The sequence below is a fragment of the Lissotriton vulgaris genome, chromosome 9, assembly GCF_964263255.1.
Source record: "Lissotriton vulgaris chromosome 9, aLisVul1.2, whole genome shotgun sequence".
Classification (NCBI taxonomy): domain Eukaryota; kingdom Metazoa; phylum Chordata; class Amphibia; order Caudata; family Salamandridae; genus Lissotriton; species Lissotriton vulgaris.
In genome coordinates this window covers 273668108-273685005 of record NC_141697.1, presented here as the reverse complement: position 1 = coordinate 273685005, position 16898 = coordinate 273668108, and the positions used below count along the sequence as shown (strand labels likewise).

Sequence of the window (16898 nt, the reverse complement as noted above, 5' to 3'; positions counted from 1 at the left end):
ACTTCCTGCTTACCTTGGACCTGGCAAAGAGAGGCTGCACTGAAGTTAGTTTGCCCCTGTTGCTCCGTAGGCTAGCGACGGAGAGGACTGTCTGCTGTGTCCTGCTTGAAGAGAGATGTCCCTTGACCCCAGCCAGAAGGAGAGACTCCAAGAATAAGTTGGATGACTTCCTGTTCACTGCACAGGACCACAAAAGCAGAAGAAGCCTGGTTGGTGAGTTGGTGGCAGAGAACATCAAATCGTTGTTCCTCGACCCTGTGCATGCTGGAAGATCAAGACCTGATGATAAAATATTGCACCCAACTGCTGGACCGGGAAAGTTATCAGAGTGCAGTTTGGTCCCCCAGATGGAGAGGTACACCAAAAGAAGGACACCTCTGAGTTCATTGTGCATGGCGACAAGTAGTCCATTGGTGACTGCACTTTTACTGAACCAGAGAGGACTTAGTAGACCGTCGACCCCTCTGGCCAAGGTCGCCCCACCAAGTTTTCGGAGTGCGGAGTAGTGCTAGAAAGACCCCCATCAACCATGCAACATCTTCATCATCCTGTACACCTTGCTTCAGGGCCACTCCATAGACAATGGCAACTGGCCACTAATGCTGGAAATGGACTGGAGACTGGCTTTTCTGCAAAGGTAACTGTTCCTTTGGACCTTTTTGATCCTCTTAACTGACTTCCTGCCGAAGTTGGATGCCCAAAGTACTTCTAATTAACCGCATTTATCCTTGATATAACTTTGTGCTGAAAAAGCTTCTATCAAATGTATTGAATTTTCCATTGCTTGTTTGTGGTTGAGTGAAAAGTCTTGATTTATTGTTTCTTTAAAAATCTCTATCTCCAGAACCCTCTGGTGGATCCTTTTGTTTTGGTGTCCATAAATTCATATAAATGCACTCTGTTTTTATAAATTGGTGTTTGATTTCTTGACTCTTCTTTCCTTCTTCAATTGTTTTGGTGCTGTTTAAATGGTTTACACTTGTTTCTTTATTGAAGTCTGACTGATTGAAGCCACAGCTACCCAGGGTTGAGCCAAGGTTTGACAGACTAAGTAACTTTTGCTAAGCACACAATTACCAAGGTATATTAGCGCTTACAGCGGTAAGCCTCACTGAAAAACTGGTCAGTGGTAGATAGGTGCACTTACTTTGTGTGTGATACAAAGAGCCATGTTTTGAGCTGTTTACTAAAACATGGCAGACTGGGCTGAGATCTTAAGGCATGAGGAAGAAAATTCCAGAGTTTAGCACCAAAATATTGTAAACTCCTGCCCCCTCCCAATCAAGTTTTCTTTATCTTAAGGACTTTTAAGAGATGGGCTGTTGTGGACTGGAAGGCCCACTGTGGGCGGTACTGAAGAAAATTCTGACTGGTCCTAAAAGGGTTGGAAGTGCATTAGATAACGAGGTCTCGCAAGCACACCATATAATACACCCTATTTCTTCGCAGTCTCTGTTTGAGAAGTTGAAGATGCTGGTGATAATGGGCCACGGCCTTGCTCCCAGAGGTGGTTTTGGGGCCAAGGACCTTTGGGCATGTTCAACCAAGAAACACATGGAGACCTACTGCAGAGGGACCCAGGATTTCAACCACTAAGATACGAAGTGTGTGAGAGGTCATCCCCTGCGCCTCTTCCAGGCTACCCACAATAGGATATCATCATGCCGTGAGTGACATTCTGTGTCCTCCACATGGCCCTACAACTCGATTACTGCTCCCTAATGGTTCACAATTTTGGAATGTAATCCCTGATGGTGTCCTCCGCCATAGTTACGGCTTTTTACCTCTCACCCTGTCTGCAGTATGATGAAGCTCTTGACATACTAGGTTGAGATCGAGGCAGAGCTCATCAAATTTTTTTTTCTTTTTTAATTTTTTTCCCTCCAAGGATCTAAAGTATTTAATGGCCAGTTGCATTGAGTTAGTTTGATCCATCTGTGGTACCTCCTGCCCAGTGGTAGTGTCCGATGGCTCCTTTGCCGAATGTGATCCTTCCTCGTTAGATTGTCCAACCTGCCCTTGATTTAAATGCAACTATTTGCAACCTTGCCCATGGTGGTACATCAGTGAAAGCCTCTGCCCACATCCTAGTGGAGTAGAAGATGGACCCCCGGTAGGCCAGACATAAGTCAGGTGTTCGCAGACAGAGTAGGTCGCTGCAAAGTGTCCAACTGAGCTGTCCCCAGGTGCTTCACTGATAGGGGACACTGAGGCCAGCTGCCAAAGTGAGGGTCCCCGCTGTGCTGGGCGCACCCACCACTGCCATCAATAGGCCAAATACCTCCACCAGCACGGGCCCGCATTCTCCTCCGGTGGCCCTCCAGTGAGCCACAGCACAGTCAAGAACCCCAGACAGCAGGGGCCTAACACAGTGCCCAAGCAGCAAGGAGGCCGGGTCCCAGAGCCCCACACAACCAGGGTTAATGGTTTCCCTCGATGTTCGGGGCCTTTGCAGTCAGGCGCAGTCATCCCCCCGGTGGGCCCAGCACAGGTGGTGGACAGTCCATAGGCCAGTACCGAGTCGAGGAGAGGGGTGTGTGCCTCCCCAGCAACACCACCCCAGTAGGGCCACCCCCTGGAGTAGGATGGCGTAGGGCACTCCTTGGCTGTGTTTAGGAAGAAAGAGTATGTTTTCCATTTTTGTATACGTATTGTTTTAAGGTTCAATCCTGTAATCATTAATTTAGATTGCCACTTAAATGATAAAGTCGCTCCAATTTGAGAAAAAACTGAATTTTATTGGTGCGGTTTCGAACATTGACAGCCGACACGTATGTCACCCTCTGTGGCGAATTGCGCCAGGGCTTTCTCAAGGCTAATTTCAAATTTGTTTGTGCATTTTTTTGGGTTCTCTAGTATGCATCATTATGGATATGTAACACAATGGATTTCTGGAAAAGTTTCAATTTGGAGGTGAATCTCCTGTGCTCTAACGCGTTTCCACGGAAGTGCCGTATGTGGCAAAGTCCCGTTGCAGGAAACTGTAGCAAACACAAAAAAAATACTCTTTTCTTCCTAAAAACTGTTCAATTTCAAAACTCTAAAAGGTCCAGAGTTTTGAGTAGGTTTCCTCCGCCTTCATAAACAAATGTTGTGAAAACCGATATAGCTCTGGAATCCGTGGACCTTCCATTCTCATTTGTTATGAACTCCTTGGCTGTGTGTGTGTGTGTGTGTGTGTGTATATGTATGTATGTGTGTGGAGATGGGGTGGTGACGGAGCTTCTAACTCCGCGCTGGGCGAAGATGGATTGCGCCTGCCCGAGGCCACGCAGTGGCCATCAAGAGGGCGGGTACCTAGTCAAGGAGGGCGGTCCCGCCCCCACTTGCCTGTCCGGCACATCCGCCTCACCGGTTGGAGGAGGCGGCCTGCCGAGAATCTCGTCCGGGCGGCGGGGAGGGGCTTCAGGGGTACTTATGCTGTGGTGCCCCTATCCTATGCCTTACTTACAATGGAGAGTAAGGCTATTTCATCATTAAATTATGAAATTGGTTTACAGGTTATATTTGGTGGCATCATGTTGATCGCTTGTATAGGGTGCTAAGAGTCAATCTAGGTATGTAGGACTCTTAGAAATATGCAGGAGCATAGTGTGAATTTCATCCAAAATGCACCAAGGGGTAGATATATCAACCATTTGAGGGCCATGCTTTATAAATATTATCGTTCCGGACACCCCCTTTTCATAACTATGTGAGTGGTATAGCAGCAATGTGATATTGGGCCATTATTGGGGAGCCACGTTTGAGCTTTCAGGAAGTTTTTCTCAGTCTGTTGGTCAGTTGCACTGCTATGTTCGGCCTGACCCGCAAACAACGAGCCTCAGTCGTACTACGCCAATCCCTGGGTAGTCACCATTGGCTGTATGCCACCACAGTGTATACGATCTCATTCACAGCTGGATATGGTCAGAACAACCACGAGGAGTGGCATGGAACAGACACAGGGTGAGGGGTGCGCAGCGTACAGGTGTAGGAGCGCTAGTCTCCCGCAGGAGTGATACTGAGCAAAGGGTCATGTGTGCGCAGAGGCGTAGTTAAACAGGTTATATGTACTATCCGCCGCGGCGCCATCAGTTCGGGAGCTCATGCTGCCTCCCTGTAGAATGTAGAGTCGTCGGAATGCAGTGTCGCACACATGTCACGGGCAAGTGTAACACCTGTTGCAGCCTCGGCCCAGCCTGCGTAGGGACTGTTAAGTATTCCTAGGAGGTGGGCCCCTAGCAGACTCATTATGGAATGTACCTCCTGGTATCTCTTCCCCCCTTTGCCTTTTCTATTGTGGGTGGTGGCTTTGCTCGAGGGGCTCCTATCTGGGTGGTCACACTGCCTTTCCTTCACGGCTGGTAGGGTGGGGGCTCCCTTGATTTGCGGGGAACAGCCGCATGATTGATCCCGAGTACCCTTGGTTCCCCCCCTCCCGAAGTGAGACGCTGGCCTGTCTTTCGGATCGTCTATTTTGCCCCCCCCCCCCCCCCTATCCCCATTGGTGCAGTAAAAAGCAACACTTTAGGGGTCGGAAGTAGACGACCCTGGTGGTAGCATGGGTTATGATCCTCCAGACTGTGCGGGTGGGCATGGGATACCGGTTGTTTTCTTTGGCAATCCAGATATCTACTTAGTCCACCACGCCAGTTTTACCAAATTTTGCAGGGCGCACTGAAATATCCCTCTGTACTCCTCGTGTATTTAGTTGCACGCGGTAAACAAAGCACAACTTTACAATTGAATTGGTGAACGACGCCAGGGGTTAGACCTCGAACCTGAGATAGTCAACACCATGGTGGTTGTTGGATTGCATCCGGGGGTATAGGCTGATCGTGTCAGAGGGGCATGGGTTTCTGCAGCGGGTCTTGATGCAGGCCAGGATCTCTTTGGGACACTTGGTTTCATTCAGCATACCCTGGGGGTGGTCGTAAATCATCCTACAGTCAAGCTATCTTGGGTAGCTCGGCCTATGCTGCTGTCGGACTAAACCCAAGAGGGCAGGTGTTGTCTGCTGTGTACTTGACATATCTTGGATTTAGCATAGGTTGGGACTTCACCCAAGTTACTTAGTATGTTATGTCCCGATCCCGTCTATGCCCCTGTGCTCTTTAGAAGTATTGCAGCACAAGCATGCTGCGTAAGCACACCTTCCCAAAGGTGTTACAGAGGACAATTTTGCAGCAGTAGCTGCAACATCACCCGGGTGTAGTCCTTTTATGCTTTATGCCAGGTTGTGTTGCTGTTCCAGTGGTGCTGGAACGCCTATTTTATGTCAAGGAGGTCGTTCAGCAGTAGGGGTCCCTCCTCTCCCGAGGTCCTTGCCTTTTAGTATGACCTCCCGATCCGGGGATGGTCTAGCAAAAAGGGTTTCCTAGGTGGACAGTGCTCCCCCTGTCGTTGGTCCGGGCCTGGGACTGGCTAGAAGCTCTGCAGAGCCAAGGTTGTAGGTCTGACACTGGCGGGGTGCTAAGTCCAGCGAGGCAATCGAGAGAGCAAGAAGGCGCATGAATGCAGCCATGAAAAAATTTTACGCAGCGCAGGGGGCTGCGTTTCATCAAACATGAGTTGATTCAGGAAAGGTGATGGGGTACTTCGGGGAGGATGTTGTTCTCCTCACGCCTGTTGGCTTAGACCTCTTCCTGCTGGACTTAAAAGAAGCACTCATGAGCAGAGGTTGCAGGTAGAACAGGTAACAATGGTGGGGGGCCTGTGCGGCAGCGGTTACCACCGCACAGGCTGTGGCGGAGTTACGGGGCGATCCGGAAGAAGAGAGGTGCAAATGATGTACTTCAGCGGGCACATAGGGGTGCCAGAGCCTAACCTGTAACCTCATGGGAGGTGCAGGAATCCGTGTCGGCGCCCCAGTAGTCCTTCGGGCGGTTGTGGGCCTGTGCAGCCGGGGGTTTGCCTAGTCACGCCCAGCAAATGGGTGTGTCAGTATTTAATTATATTATACAGCAGTTGGGTGGTTCGCCACTGTGCTGTTTGGCTCAAACAGGCGGACAGGTGGCGAGAATGCGGCCTGTCCTGGATCGCCCGTAAGCTAACCCACCATCTTTACATATGTTGTATGTAAATAAATCCTGCAGCAATTTTTTACCCAAACTCTAGTTGTCTGTGTTTCCTTTGCGGGTTTGGGTATGTGGGGCGGGGGAATGTTATGTAGCCCTGAGTTGACTATGCGCCTGCCCGAGGCCACGCAGTGGCCATCAAGAGGGCGGGTACCTAGTCAAGGAGGGCGGTCCCGCCCCCACTTGCCTGTCCGGCACATCCGCCTCACCGGTTGGAGGAGGCGGCCTGCCGAGAATCTCGTCCGGGCGGCGGGGAGGGGCTTCAGGGGTACTTATGCTGTGGTGCCCCTATCCTATGCCTCTTTGCCGCCCGGACGCCGTACGATCTTGCGGGACACTCTTTTCCCTCCCGTCCTCTTACCCAGAGTGTCATGAGTAGGGGCTGGGGGGGTGTTTTTAATGTGTCTTGTTTTTCGTTGCAGGCGGAGTTACGGGGCGATCCGGAAGAAGAGAGGTGCAAATGATGTACTTCAGCGGGCACATAGGGGTGCCAGAGCCTAACCTGTAACCTCATGGGAGGTGCAGGAATCCGTGTCGGCGCCCCAGTAGTCCTTCAGGCGGTTGTGGGCCTGTGCAGCCGGGGGTTTGCCTAGTCACGCCCAGCAAATGGGTGTGTCAGTATTTAATTATATTATACAGCAGTTGGGTGGTTCGCCACTGTGCTGTTTGGCTCAAACAGGCGGACAGGTGGCGAGAATGCGGCCTGTCCTGGATCGCCCGTAAGCTAACCCACCATCTTTACATATGTTGTATGTAAATAAATCCTGCAGCAATTTTTTACCCAAACTCTAGTTGTCTGTGTTTCCTTTGCGGGTTTGGGTATGTGGGGCGGGGGAATGTTATGTAGCCCTGAGTTGACTATGCCAGACTTGCCCCCGCCGATTTGGAGACCTGTTGCCTGGTGGTTGATGCGGTCTGGGGACCCAGGGGGGCGCCGAAGTTCAAGCAACACGCAGGGGTCGGGCCAGATGACATTGTGGTGCCAGATAAGCCGCAATAACATCAGTTTACCCCCGTAGTACCTACCTGGATTTACACAGCCTTCTGGGAACTGTAGTGCACATGTACCGAGTGCACTACAGAAGGTGAAAAAGGACTTTGTTCTTGGGGGCGGAGCGGACCAGAACCAATTGTTTTGGGGCAGGACATTTAAATCCACGATGTTGCCTGTAACCCCTGAAATATTCTTGGCGCTGAAGAAGGCATATTTAATGCCGAAATACATACATTCGCCACATCGTGCACTTTGCTGAATAAAGAAGCCTCCCTGCACACCCCTGTTGTGGCATCTGCTTCTTCTTTGGAGGAGTCTTGGTGATTATTTATTTATTTATATGTCACTTTGAGCATTAAGCTAGGGCGCCTCTAGGGAGAGGGCAGAGTCTCCACATTCAGGCTCGGTTCAGGTTACCTGGAGTCGCCAAAGACCAAGTGCAGCAGATACGGGTCTCTGGCCGCCGTTGCAGGGGCCCACTGGCTGCCCCTCCACTTGATTGAGGTGCTCCACCCGCACTGCCGAGCAGGCTAACTGCAGACCTGGTGCAGTGCAGGCAGCTAAGCACAGTCAACGTTCCAGGTCTTCACTGCAGCAAAGAGATGGATGATCGTTGGCTCCCTCTTCCTTGCTGGGAGCAGATCTGCCACGTTCGGGTGATGATGTTGGAAGGTGGTGGAAAGAGCGCAGATCTCAAGTCACTGCGACCACCATCTTTGGTGGCTTAGCCATGCCCCTGTACTTTTGATCATTTCCTTAGAATGCCTGGCATGTAATGTCTGAGGCGCATGAGCAAAATAGCTCATCAACCTGCTGAACAGAATTGTTCTCTGGGTATGGAAGATACTGGGTCATTTAAAGTTCCATCCACTTTTTTCTAGGGTACCAAGCTAATGGGGAAACTATACCCTTTTCCTCCTGTCACTGGTGCATTTTGTCTGTTGTACAGTCTTTGTATCACTTATTGGCATTAGGCTAGGTGTGGCATCTATACTATTTAAATAGCAGCCCTGATCCCGAAGCCTGTGTTACACTTTTAAATCACGTTGGGTAAGTAGCACCTCATACTTTCTTATCTGGATCAGATCTGACTTCCTCATCTCAGAATGACTCTTCATCTGCCCCTCACATGACATTAGCTATAAAAAAGTGAAGTATTCTTTGCATAGCACCTCATCTTGTAATTCTTTTGTACATTGTGGGATTAGTCATGCTAGATGCTGATGTCTTCTGGGAAAGCGCCAAATAGTCTATGCAATTAAGTGCAATCGAAAACATCCTCTTCTAGCTTTGGCAAATGGACTTTGGTCTGTTGTATTATGAAGGCACCACCTTCATCTTCACACACACACACACTCTTAACTTTATCCTTTTAACTTCCATCCCATTCAGTTCTTCCAGCATAGCTTGAGGCTTTTACTCGATTGCCCCTGCCCCACCCCCTTTTTGATACCTCATTGCTTTTTAGTAAACAACCATTTTCAGCTCTTGTTTTTATTAGGTGCCACGGTCTCTCTTGCTTTTAATTACACTCATCTAGCGAAGTCGAGGCCGAGAGTGGGCATGTCCCCTTGCTGATGATTCCGAGTGCATCAGACGAGAGGGACAAAAGCACAGATCGATTTAGGATCGTTTTCTCCTTGATTTCCCCCCCCCCTTATGTTTCTTATTCCGTGCTTTGTGACTAACAGAATGCACGGCTACCAATAGTAGTGCAGTACACCAATAGGTTGTCCATGCACCTGCAGTATGGATCTGTGGGGAACTTGTAGCTCACAAGTGGCAATCCCTATGAGACCGCTCTCGCCCAGGAGCACAGGGACACTGTGAGCTGGGGAGGGGATTATATTTAAGAAGTGTAGAAACTGTAAATATTTGCTTCCAAAATCCGTGTAGGTTGCATCAAACCCCTAATGTCCTTCCTGAGCCATCTACTATGCCTCCCTCCACCAGAAGGGCGCTCTGTAGGCCAGGCATGTCTTGCCTTTGGTTTGTAATCTTAAAGTGGCAATCTCACGGGTAGACCAATGAAACCTGCTGCTTCCTATGCAGTGCTACCACAAACATGCACATGCTCGTGCACTAGAGTGCAAACCTATTTATCTCCTACAGGACTTTTGTAAAGTCTTTTGCTTCACATTTTAGGTATTTTACTATGCTGTGGTAGAAACTATATTAGTCAGGCTCCTTTTTACAACATTTTCGTGGGTGGTGTAATCATCTTCATAATCGCCCTTGGAGATGGCTAAGCTTCTCTTTTGCTTGCTGCAGTATGGGGCTGGTACAGGCCTATTTCCCAGGTTTGTTTTGCACTCCCAGTCCACCCCTGCCATTGTGGTGTTTTTTCTCTGAATGTCCTCTCCTTCTCTGATCACAGGCACACTGCAACGCTGCTGCGCAACCAACTGCTGATATTTGGAGGACGGCGGCCACCGGTGTACCTGAACGATGTGCACATCCTGGATTTGGGTAAGCCAAGACCATTGGTTTTTACTTTCTTATTTATCCAGTTTTCTATAGCACGTGCATGGTCCAAAGCCATAAGAGCATTTACAAATTAACAAAAAATCGATAACATACACTGATGAACAAAAATAATTGATGCCAATCACAGGGTAATAGGCAAGTGTGCAAGAAAAACTAGACCATGGTATCCTGACTAACCAGCTCTCCGTTCAATACAATTGCACACCATCTACCATGGTCCACATCATCTGTATATATGTTTCAGACCTTATATAGAAGGCACCCAGTTTTCAGTGTTTACTAATTTTTACAGATAAATGCAGACCAAAAAACATATATTTTCCAGCTGCATTTATTTTTCATTATGGAAAAATGTGTACAATAAGTCTTCTTTTGGACTAGTATCACTACTGTCAATCAAGGGTGGCAGGTTAGTTTATTTGCAAATTGACAGGTAGTGGAGTTAAAAAAAAAAAAAGAACAAAGATAACGTAATGAAGATTAAATAATTGTATATGTACAGATTTTTTTGCTCTTCTACAAAGGCACTGTTTTTAGATGATTGAATTGTGCTGGAAATGGCTAAATCCCACAACATTCAAACATGAGTGTATAGTTTGTGGTTAAATAAATGTGGACATATACCCATTGCAGCTTCATTTTTAGGTCTCGCCTGTCGATGCGCATGCGCATCGAGCTTGCGAGACTATGGGGGCTTAAACACTCTTTAACCAACTTGCAAGGAATCGTGGCGATTCCTTGCAGTGCCCGTGAAATTTAAGCTCAATGCGCATGCGCATTGAGCTTAAAAGCGCGTGCACATGCCCCCAGCCGCCTGCCTTGCCCACTCTCTCTCTCACAGCCTCCCCCAGCTCCGCCCCCTCACTTCTTGGTTGCACGGCCGCTAGGCCGTGCCTCCCCTACTCTCCTCCCCCCTCCTCCTCCTACTCTCCTCCCCCCTCCTCCTCCTACTCTCCTCCCCTGCCAGCCGTGTCGCACCTCTCCCCGCTCCGCCCCCTCCCCTGCCCGCCGTGTCGCAGAACACAGAAGCTTGCCTGTTAATTCACTTGTTTGCTTGCCTATCCGTCAATTAAGCCTCTACGTGATGTCCTGACCTGAACCAAATTTACAATAATCTAACCACCCGAGGTCAGTACAATTGGCTATCACCCCACTGACCTAAACGCCATACTAGACTAAAGAAAGACTCTGATAGACGCGGAGCCAGTGTTCCGTCGTTTTGTGGACTCCGCAACCAATCAACACTTTGACATTCTATGTGGTGCGCTGGGATTGGCTCATGAGTACCACTTGCTCCAATCATAGGTTACCTAGCATATTGCATTACCTTCCCACTGCCAGAATAAATTCAGCCGGTGTATTCGTTGTTATGCGACCCGGAAGTGTAAAGGCATCCCTTAGCAGTCCAGCAACGTTATAGGTTGAGTACGGGATGGAAATCTTCAGTTTCAAAGGTCCATGCATAACTACTTCACAAAGTTCTATTTTTTGCTTTACATTTTAGGATTTGTAGCCCGGTGTTTGTAAAGGGTCAACCCAAACTACATGTCCCAGAGGCCAAAGCAAAAATCCGGAAAGGATGACATTGCAAATGCTATAGGTGTCACATTTGCAAAAGTTAAAACTATTGACATTGTAACTGACAAAGCTATTAATTTTGCTACTTTCAAAACCAACACATAAATAAAAGTGTCATTTACAAGATCAATAGCTCAAACTTTCCTAATGCGAGACCTATTGCATTTCCAATGCTTGTTTACATTGAATGCAAACTAAATATGGATAAACGACTAAAATGATCAAAAAGTAAACCTGAATAAGTGCAGACAGAAATATATTTTAAAAAATAAAACTGGTAGCCCTACTTATATAGCGCAAAGCACGAGACCAACTGAGCCATATGTAGTAAAGCGAGTAGGGGCTCATCCAAGAGGGGGTACAAGGCTACTGAGGGGCCCTCCACCGATATCCTTTGCTAATATTTTGTGTCCAATGCGCAGGTATCCAAATCGAGCTGATGGAATCATGCTTAGAGTATTACCCACTATCGAACCACATTTTGACAATGGTACTGGTTATAAGTCAGGTGACTAGCGGCTGCTTCAAGACACACACAGTGGGGCCAGGGTAATAACAGGTTCAAAGATGGGTGAGTGAAACTAGGGCAAATCTAGTACTGGGTTGCTTTTGTTCCGGTTCATGGAGTACCTGGCTTCGCAGATCGGGCTGGACTGTTCCCATTGGAGCAGAGTTAGTACTGATTTGCATATGTCTGGGTTCACACTGAGGTGGCATGGTGAGCAAAAGAACGATGGGTTAGAGTGCTACTGTGCTATCCCAAGCTATTGCCAGTGGTTAGACTTATTGCAAGCAGCCTCCCATCGCCTTTTGTGTGTTTCATGAGTGAAATAAGTGCCTGCTGCAGAGATCAGCATGTAACCTACAGGCCATGGGTTTAAATTCCAGCAAAGCTAATTCAGCTTTTCATATTTTAAGAACTTTTATGTTGGTTAACTGGCCCAACAAGTACCAAGTGCCAGTTCGGTTTGTGGTGTTGGGAACATTTGCTATTGCTACAGTATTAGCAGTACCAGAAGCCATGTTGCCCCCTCTCAAGAAGTGGTGTGGATGTGGCATAGCCTCTGTACCTGGCGGAGGAAGGTAGAGTGATCTGCGAATTATTCATTTGATAACCTGAACTATGCTACGTTGACATTTTATATGAAAGAGGACACCACTTGTAACCAAAATTATTTTAGAAGATTGGGAAAGTAAAATCTTTTTAATGCAGTCTTTTCCCTGAAATGATGCAATGGTGCCCAGATGCCAGAGTATTACTGTCTGTGGCAGAGGGAAGCGTTCCCAGCTGATTAACTTGGATTTGCCTTTCCAACAAGGCTGCATCTTTTATGCCAGGCTCACAAAATACTATTACATTTTACTCGGACCTGAACGGAGAAAAAATATTGCCTGAGCATACAATAGCCCACATTAATTTATAATCTGTTCTTCCTGCTTCCCCCACCCATTGTAATTCTCTCAGATTCATGTCAAGTTTGGTAGTTTTAGGGTTCGCTGCTGCCAATCTTTCATAAAATTACTGCAAAAAAAATCTCTTTACTTCTTTTCCCGTCATGCTTTGTAATGTAGTTCATCTCTACAGTGAGTTTCCATTTCCGGTTTCTACAAAAAGAGCCACAAGTATAATATCTGTATCTCATTGGGAGGAGGAAAATGTTATCAAATGCTCATCTCTGTGATGCAAACCTCCCAGTCTGGGCACAGGGGAAAGTAAATAAATATAAATGGATCTCTTTTTTTACATTTATTTTTTTAAGAAACCAGTGACCCTCCCTACTGTTGGCTGAATTCCTTCTTTCTATTTCCCAGGATTCATGGAGTACACATCTATACGTATGCCACCAGGTTCTGGGCAGCCTTCACCTCGCTGGTAAGAGCCAGGTGCTTCTGTTAATGATTGAGGCATAGGTGGGAATAAGGAATAATCCATTCTGGGAGATGGGGAACAAAAAGCTTGGTTGATGATACTGAAGGTGAGTTTTAAGTCCATGTAAATGAGATATAAAGCTTTACTATTTCATTGGTTAGACCGTTTGACATCAGTGCGACAGAATTTAGTTCTTGGATTGGAAATTGCCACAAAATTGATCTTCTGAACATTATTTAGTACAGAGGTTATCATGCTAAAGGTGCTGATAGACCACATTGACCATCCAATGGGCTTGATTTAGAGGTTGGACCATTCTGTTGAGGGTGGTGTTTAAATTGTTGACCCTCTGCTGCTGGGATGCAGAGCTTATAGTCTATCGAAGCCGAAGGCATAAGTAACCCAAAGGAGGATGAATCTTAAAGCTTGGATATTCCTCTGATGATCTGAGTACTATATTTGTGGTCATTGCAGATAGTGTTTTTGCCACTTGGGGGTGAGTTCAAGGTCTTGGTAACACTGCCATGGATCTGTTTTATGGTAAAGTAGTACACAAATGGCAATATTGTAATGTGTGGACAACCACACAGGCAAAGTATTTAGGGCATTGTTTGAACTCTTTGTGAAATCTCTGATAGTACATTTTCATGAATTTGTGTGTCCAGTGACTCTGGTTCACCAGATCGCGCAAGCCTGATTGCTAAACATCTGAATTTGCAGCAAGCAGGTGCCCACGCCCCTTTTTATTTATTTTTGCAATCTTCTGAAACTTTTGCTCTAAAGCTTTTGCTGTCATAGGATGTGTGGAGCCCAGCCCCATCCTTCAAGACTTAGAGCCTGTTAGTTTCCATGTTCACTACCTACATCTGCACCATCTTCCTCGAGCTGCAGTACTTTCTTTCTGTAATAGGATGCTCCTTGGTTGTCCTCTGGCAAAGTGAAAAGTTACTAGGACACAAAGTGAGAGACGTTCAGTAAACCATATCCAGGGGCTGCTGTGGACAGTAAAGGATTTATAGAGGACACAGGTGTCGGGTTGCATGAGAATAATTCTCTAGTTTCATTCTCCCCTTAAATATATGGGATACATTACCATATACATTATAAGAATTTTGCATCATGTAAATAACTGGCAGCATACCTCTTCTTTTCTCACAGCTTCCATGCAGCCATGCCGGTGTCGGACCACAAGGTGTTAATCAGCGGAGGCTGCTGCACTGCTGGGTCCCTCACTGATGCGTTCATCTTTAATGTAGGTAAGCAATTTGCTGGAAGCCCCTTCTCTCTTCATAGTTGTCTTTTCTTACACTGAAAATATTTGGTTGTCCCAAGTCGAAGCTTTTGATCCTCAAAGACCATGTGTAATATCTTTCAGCAGGGCTACTTGGTAAAATTAAGTATTGTGTAATAAGGTGTTGTTAATTCACATTCAAAAACACCCAGATCAAAAAAGGAGACTGCATTTATGTTAATGGAATGCCATTGTTTTTTAGGAGTGCCTTCTTAATTTCACCAGACTTTACAAAAACTGATGAAACACGAAGTGCAAAGGGTAAATTTGATTGAATGTATTATATTCAGCTAAGTAAGCTTTGCATTCAATGGAATTGCATGCTTAATCCACAAGCCTCCATCTTGAATTGGGAGGACGGCACCACTCTGTCCCACAGTGAGTCATTTTGTGTTTGCGGGTGTTGGGACAGGAAAGTCTCCTCCATCGTATACTTGTGTGTTGCGTTGGCCCGAGTCCCCAACTCTGTATGCATCTGTTTTTCTGACTTTTATATTGCCCTTCACATAACACTAGCCATGTGTGCAGAGGACTAGGCCTGTCTAGGGTTATGTGAAGTTCTGGCCCTGCTTTGTGACTTGGAGGGCTGCACCAAGCATGCTCTCAGAGAGGGCAGAGGACTACTGTCCCTGCCTTTAGTTTAGTGCATAAAGCAGTGAGGCAGCATATTGTGTTTTTGAAACTGTTAGTGTTAAAAGCACCCCCCCCCTCCTCAAGCGCCTTGAGACCCTCTGGGTATATAGGGCGCTATACAAATGTCAAACTTGAACTTTAACTTTTGATCTGTGTTATTTAGAGTATGCCCTGCAGGAACTTCTTGTGTAAGGTTCTGCTATTGTGCATGCCCAGAACCGTGAACCTGCATCCTGTGTGTAGTGTGTGTATAGCATTTATGTTGTGTGCAGTAGTAGGGCTCCATGTCCGAGACATCCTGAGTTCTGAAGCCAGTGGGATCAATTTTGGATGCCCCTGCCTTGGCATAAGACATAATTTATGATGGGGGCAAATTTCCTAGAAGATGGAAGCGTATTACCTGTATTCCTTTGGCCGGAGGTTGGAGATCTAGACGAAGTGAGGAGGAGGGTGATAGGGCTGCCTTCATAAATTCCGAGGTTTTTTTTGCATGTGTTCTTCTTGAGCATGACCATTTGGTTGACGGTAGGTTTGAGGAGTGGAACGTTCGTTTCTGTTGGTTTACGTGAGGAAATTTCTAGGTCAGGCCTGCCCTTTTCTTTATCCTGATTGCCACTTGAGAAATCCTGATGTCCTCCAGGTATAGAAACTTCAGAATTCCGTGTGCTTGTGTTGTGGGTGCTTTAGACTGAAGACAGCCCCAGTGCTGCCTTCTGTGAGAAGCATCACTCTAAACAAGACTGTGTCTGGAGAGCAGCCGAGAAGAACACTTAAACAATAGCACCCCAAACCGGTTGCTATGTTTCAGATAGTGGATTTAAAGCCTCTGTCTAGAATGTGTGCAAGACATGCTATCCAAACCACCCCACTTTGTTCCAGATCATTCATGACTGGGGAAGGAAGTGCTTCATACTAGTTTTCAAAGGACTACTGCGTAACCAGGTCTTGTGTCTGTCTGATCACCAGTCTACCAGAGGCGAGGAGACATTATCTGTAATCTGCACTGTTTGCTGGTGGAGTGGTGGATCTTCTTGAAGTGCGTAGAAGAGTGGCTGACTGCCTGCTTGCTGAGGGAGGGAAAAGTCCATCTGCCCTTGCAGGAGGAGTGTGTTTAGGAGAGAGGCTCAGTATGTCCCTGGTACTGAGGGCCATGGACAGAGCTGACTACAATGGAGTATGCTAGGAGTTACCTGTGCTGCAGAGGTTCTCCCTGATCTCTCACAACTAGTTCCTGGAAGTAAACGCTTAACCTACCTGAGCATATCTGCTTGGGCAGGGATGTCTGTTCGGATTAATGCATTAGTCCGATCAGAAGTGGAGCTCTCATGGGTACTGCATTAGCCCAATCTGAGCTGCAACTAACTATCTGCCTGGGCTGATCTGCATCATCCAGGATTCGTCTGTGGGCCTGATTGGGGCTGCAACTGCCTGCATCAGCCTTGGCAGGGCACACAACCAGCTTGCTGCCTGATGTAGCCACAACATTCAGACCTGCAGTCAAGCACCAAGCCACTGTGCCAAAGGACAAACCCGTGGCATCAAAACACAAAGTGATGGATGTAATGCTTGAATTAATCTCCGCACTGGCGATCGTTTGTGGTCGCATCCCAATCCATAGTTAAAAAAAATATACTTTAACAGGCCAAACCAGGGCAGTCAGTCCTACAGAGACATGTCCCACGCCTTCCTTATCCGGCAGCCCCAGGTATTATCCTAAACCACCAAGGCCCCGGCCTGCAGGAGCTTGGAAAAGACTCACACATGTGCAATACATCCCCAGTAGTAAGAATGAAGAACTGTACAGAGAGTGAGCAATTGATTTGTGGGGGAAATTGAGACTACATGCATGCCTCATGATCTTATTTGACTACTGGAATGGACCAGCCATCTAGGGGTCACACTATGTAATTAGATTACGGGAACTCTGCAAGTGTAGTGCCACAAGGGAGAATCATGTTCCTGATCACTTCCCATTATACTAAATTG

At 47.1% G+C, this 16898-nt stretch overlaps 1 protein-coding gene across 2 annotated transcripts in view; it reads left to right on the top strand.

Moving 5' to 3' along the window:
• The window catches only part of LOC147689998 (uncharacterized), a 155883-nt gene that overhangs the window by 113484 nt on the left and 25501 nt on the right, over positions 1–16898 (top strand). For both annotated transcript variants that reach the window (XM_086937551.1, XM_086937552.1), the window contains exons 10-12: positions 9431–9522; positions 12931–12991; positions 14147–14244. In XM_086937551.1, the coding sequence (XP_086793677.1) occupies positions 9431–9522; positions 12931–12991; positions 14147–14244 (251 nt within the window). The remainder of the gene's footprint in view (positions 1–9430; positions 9523–12930; positions 12992–14146; positions 14245–16898) is intronic.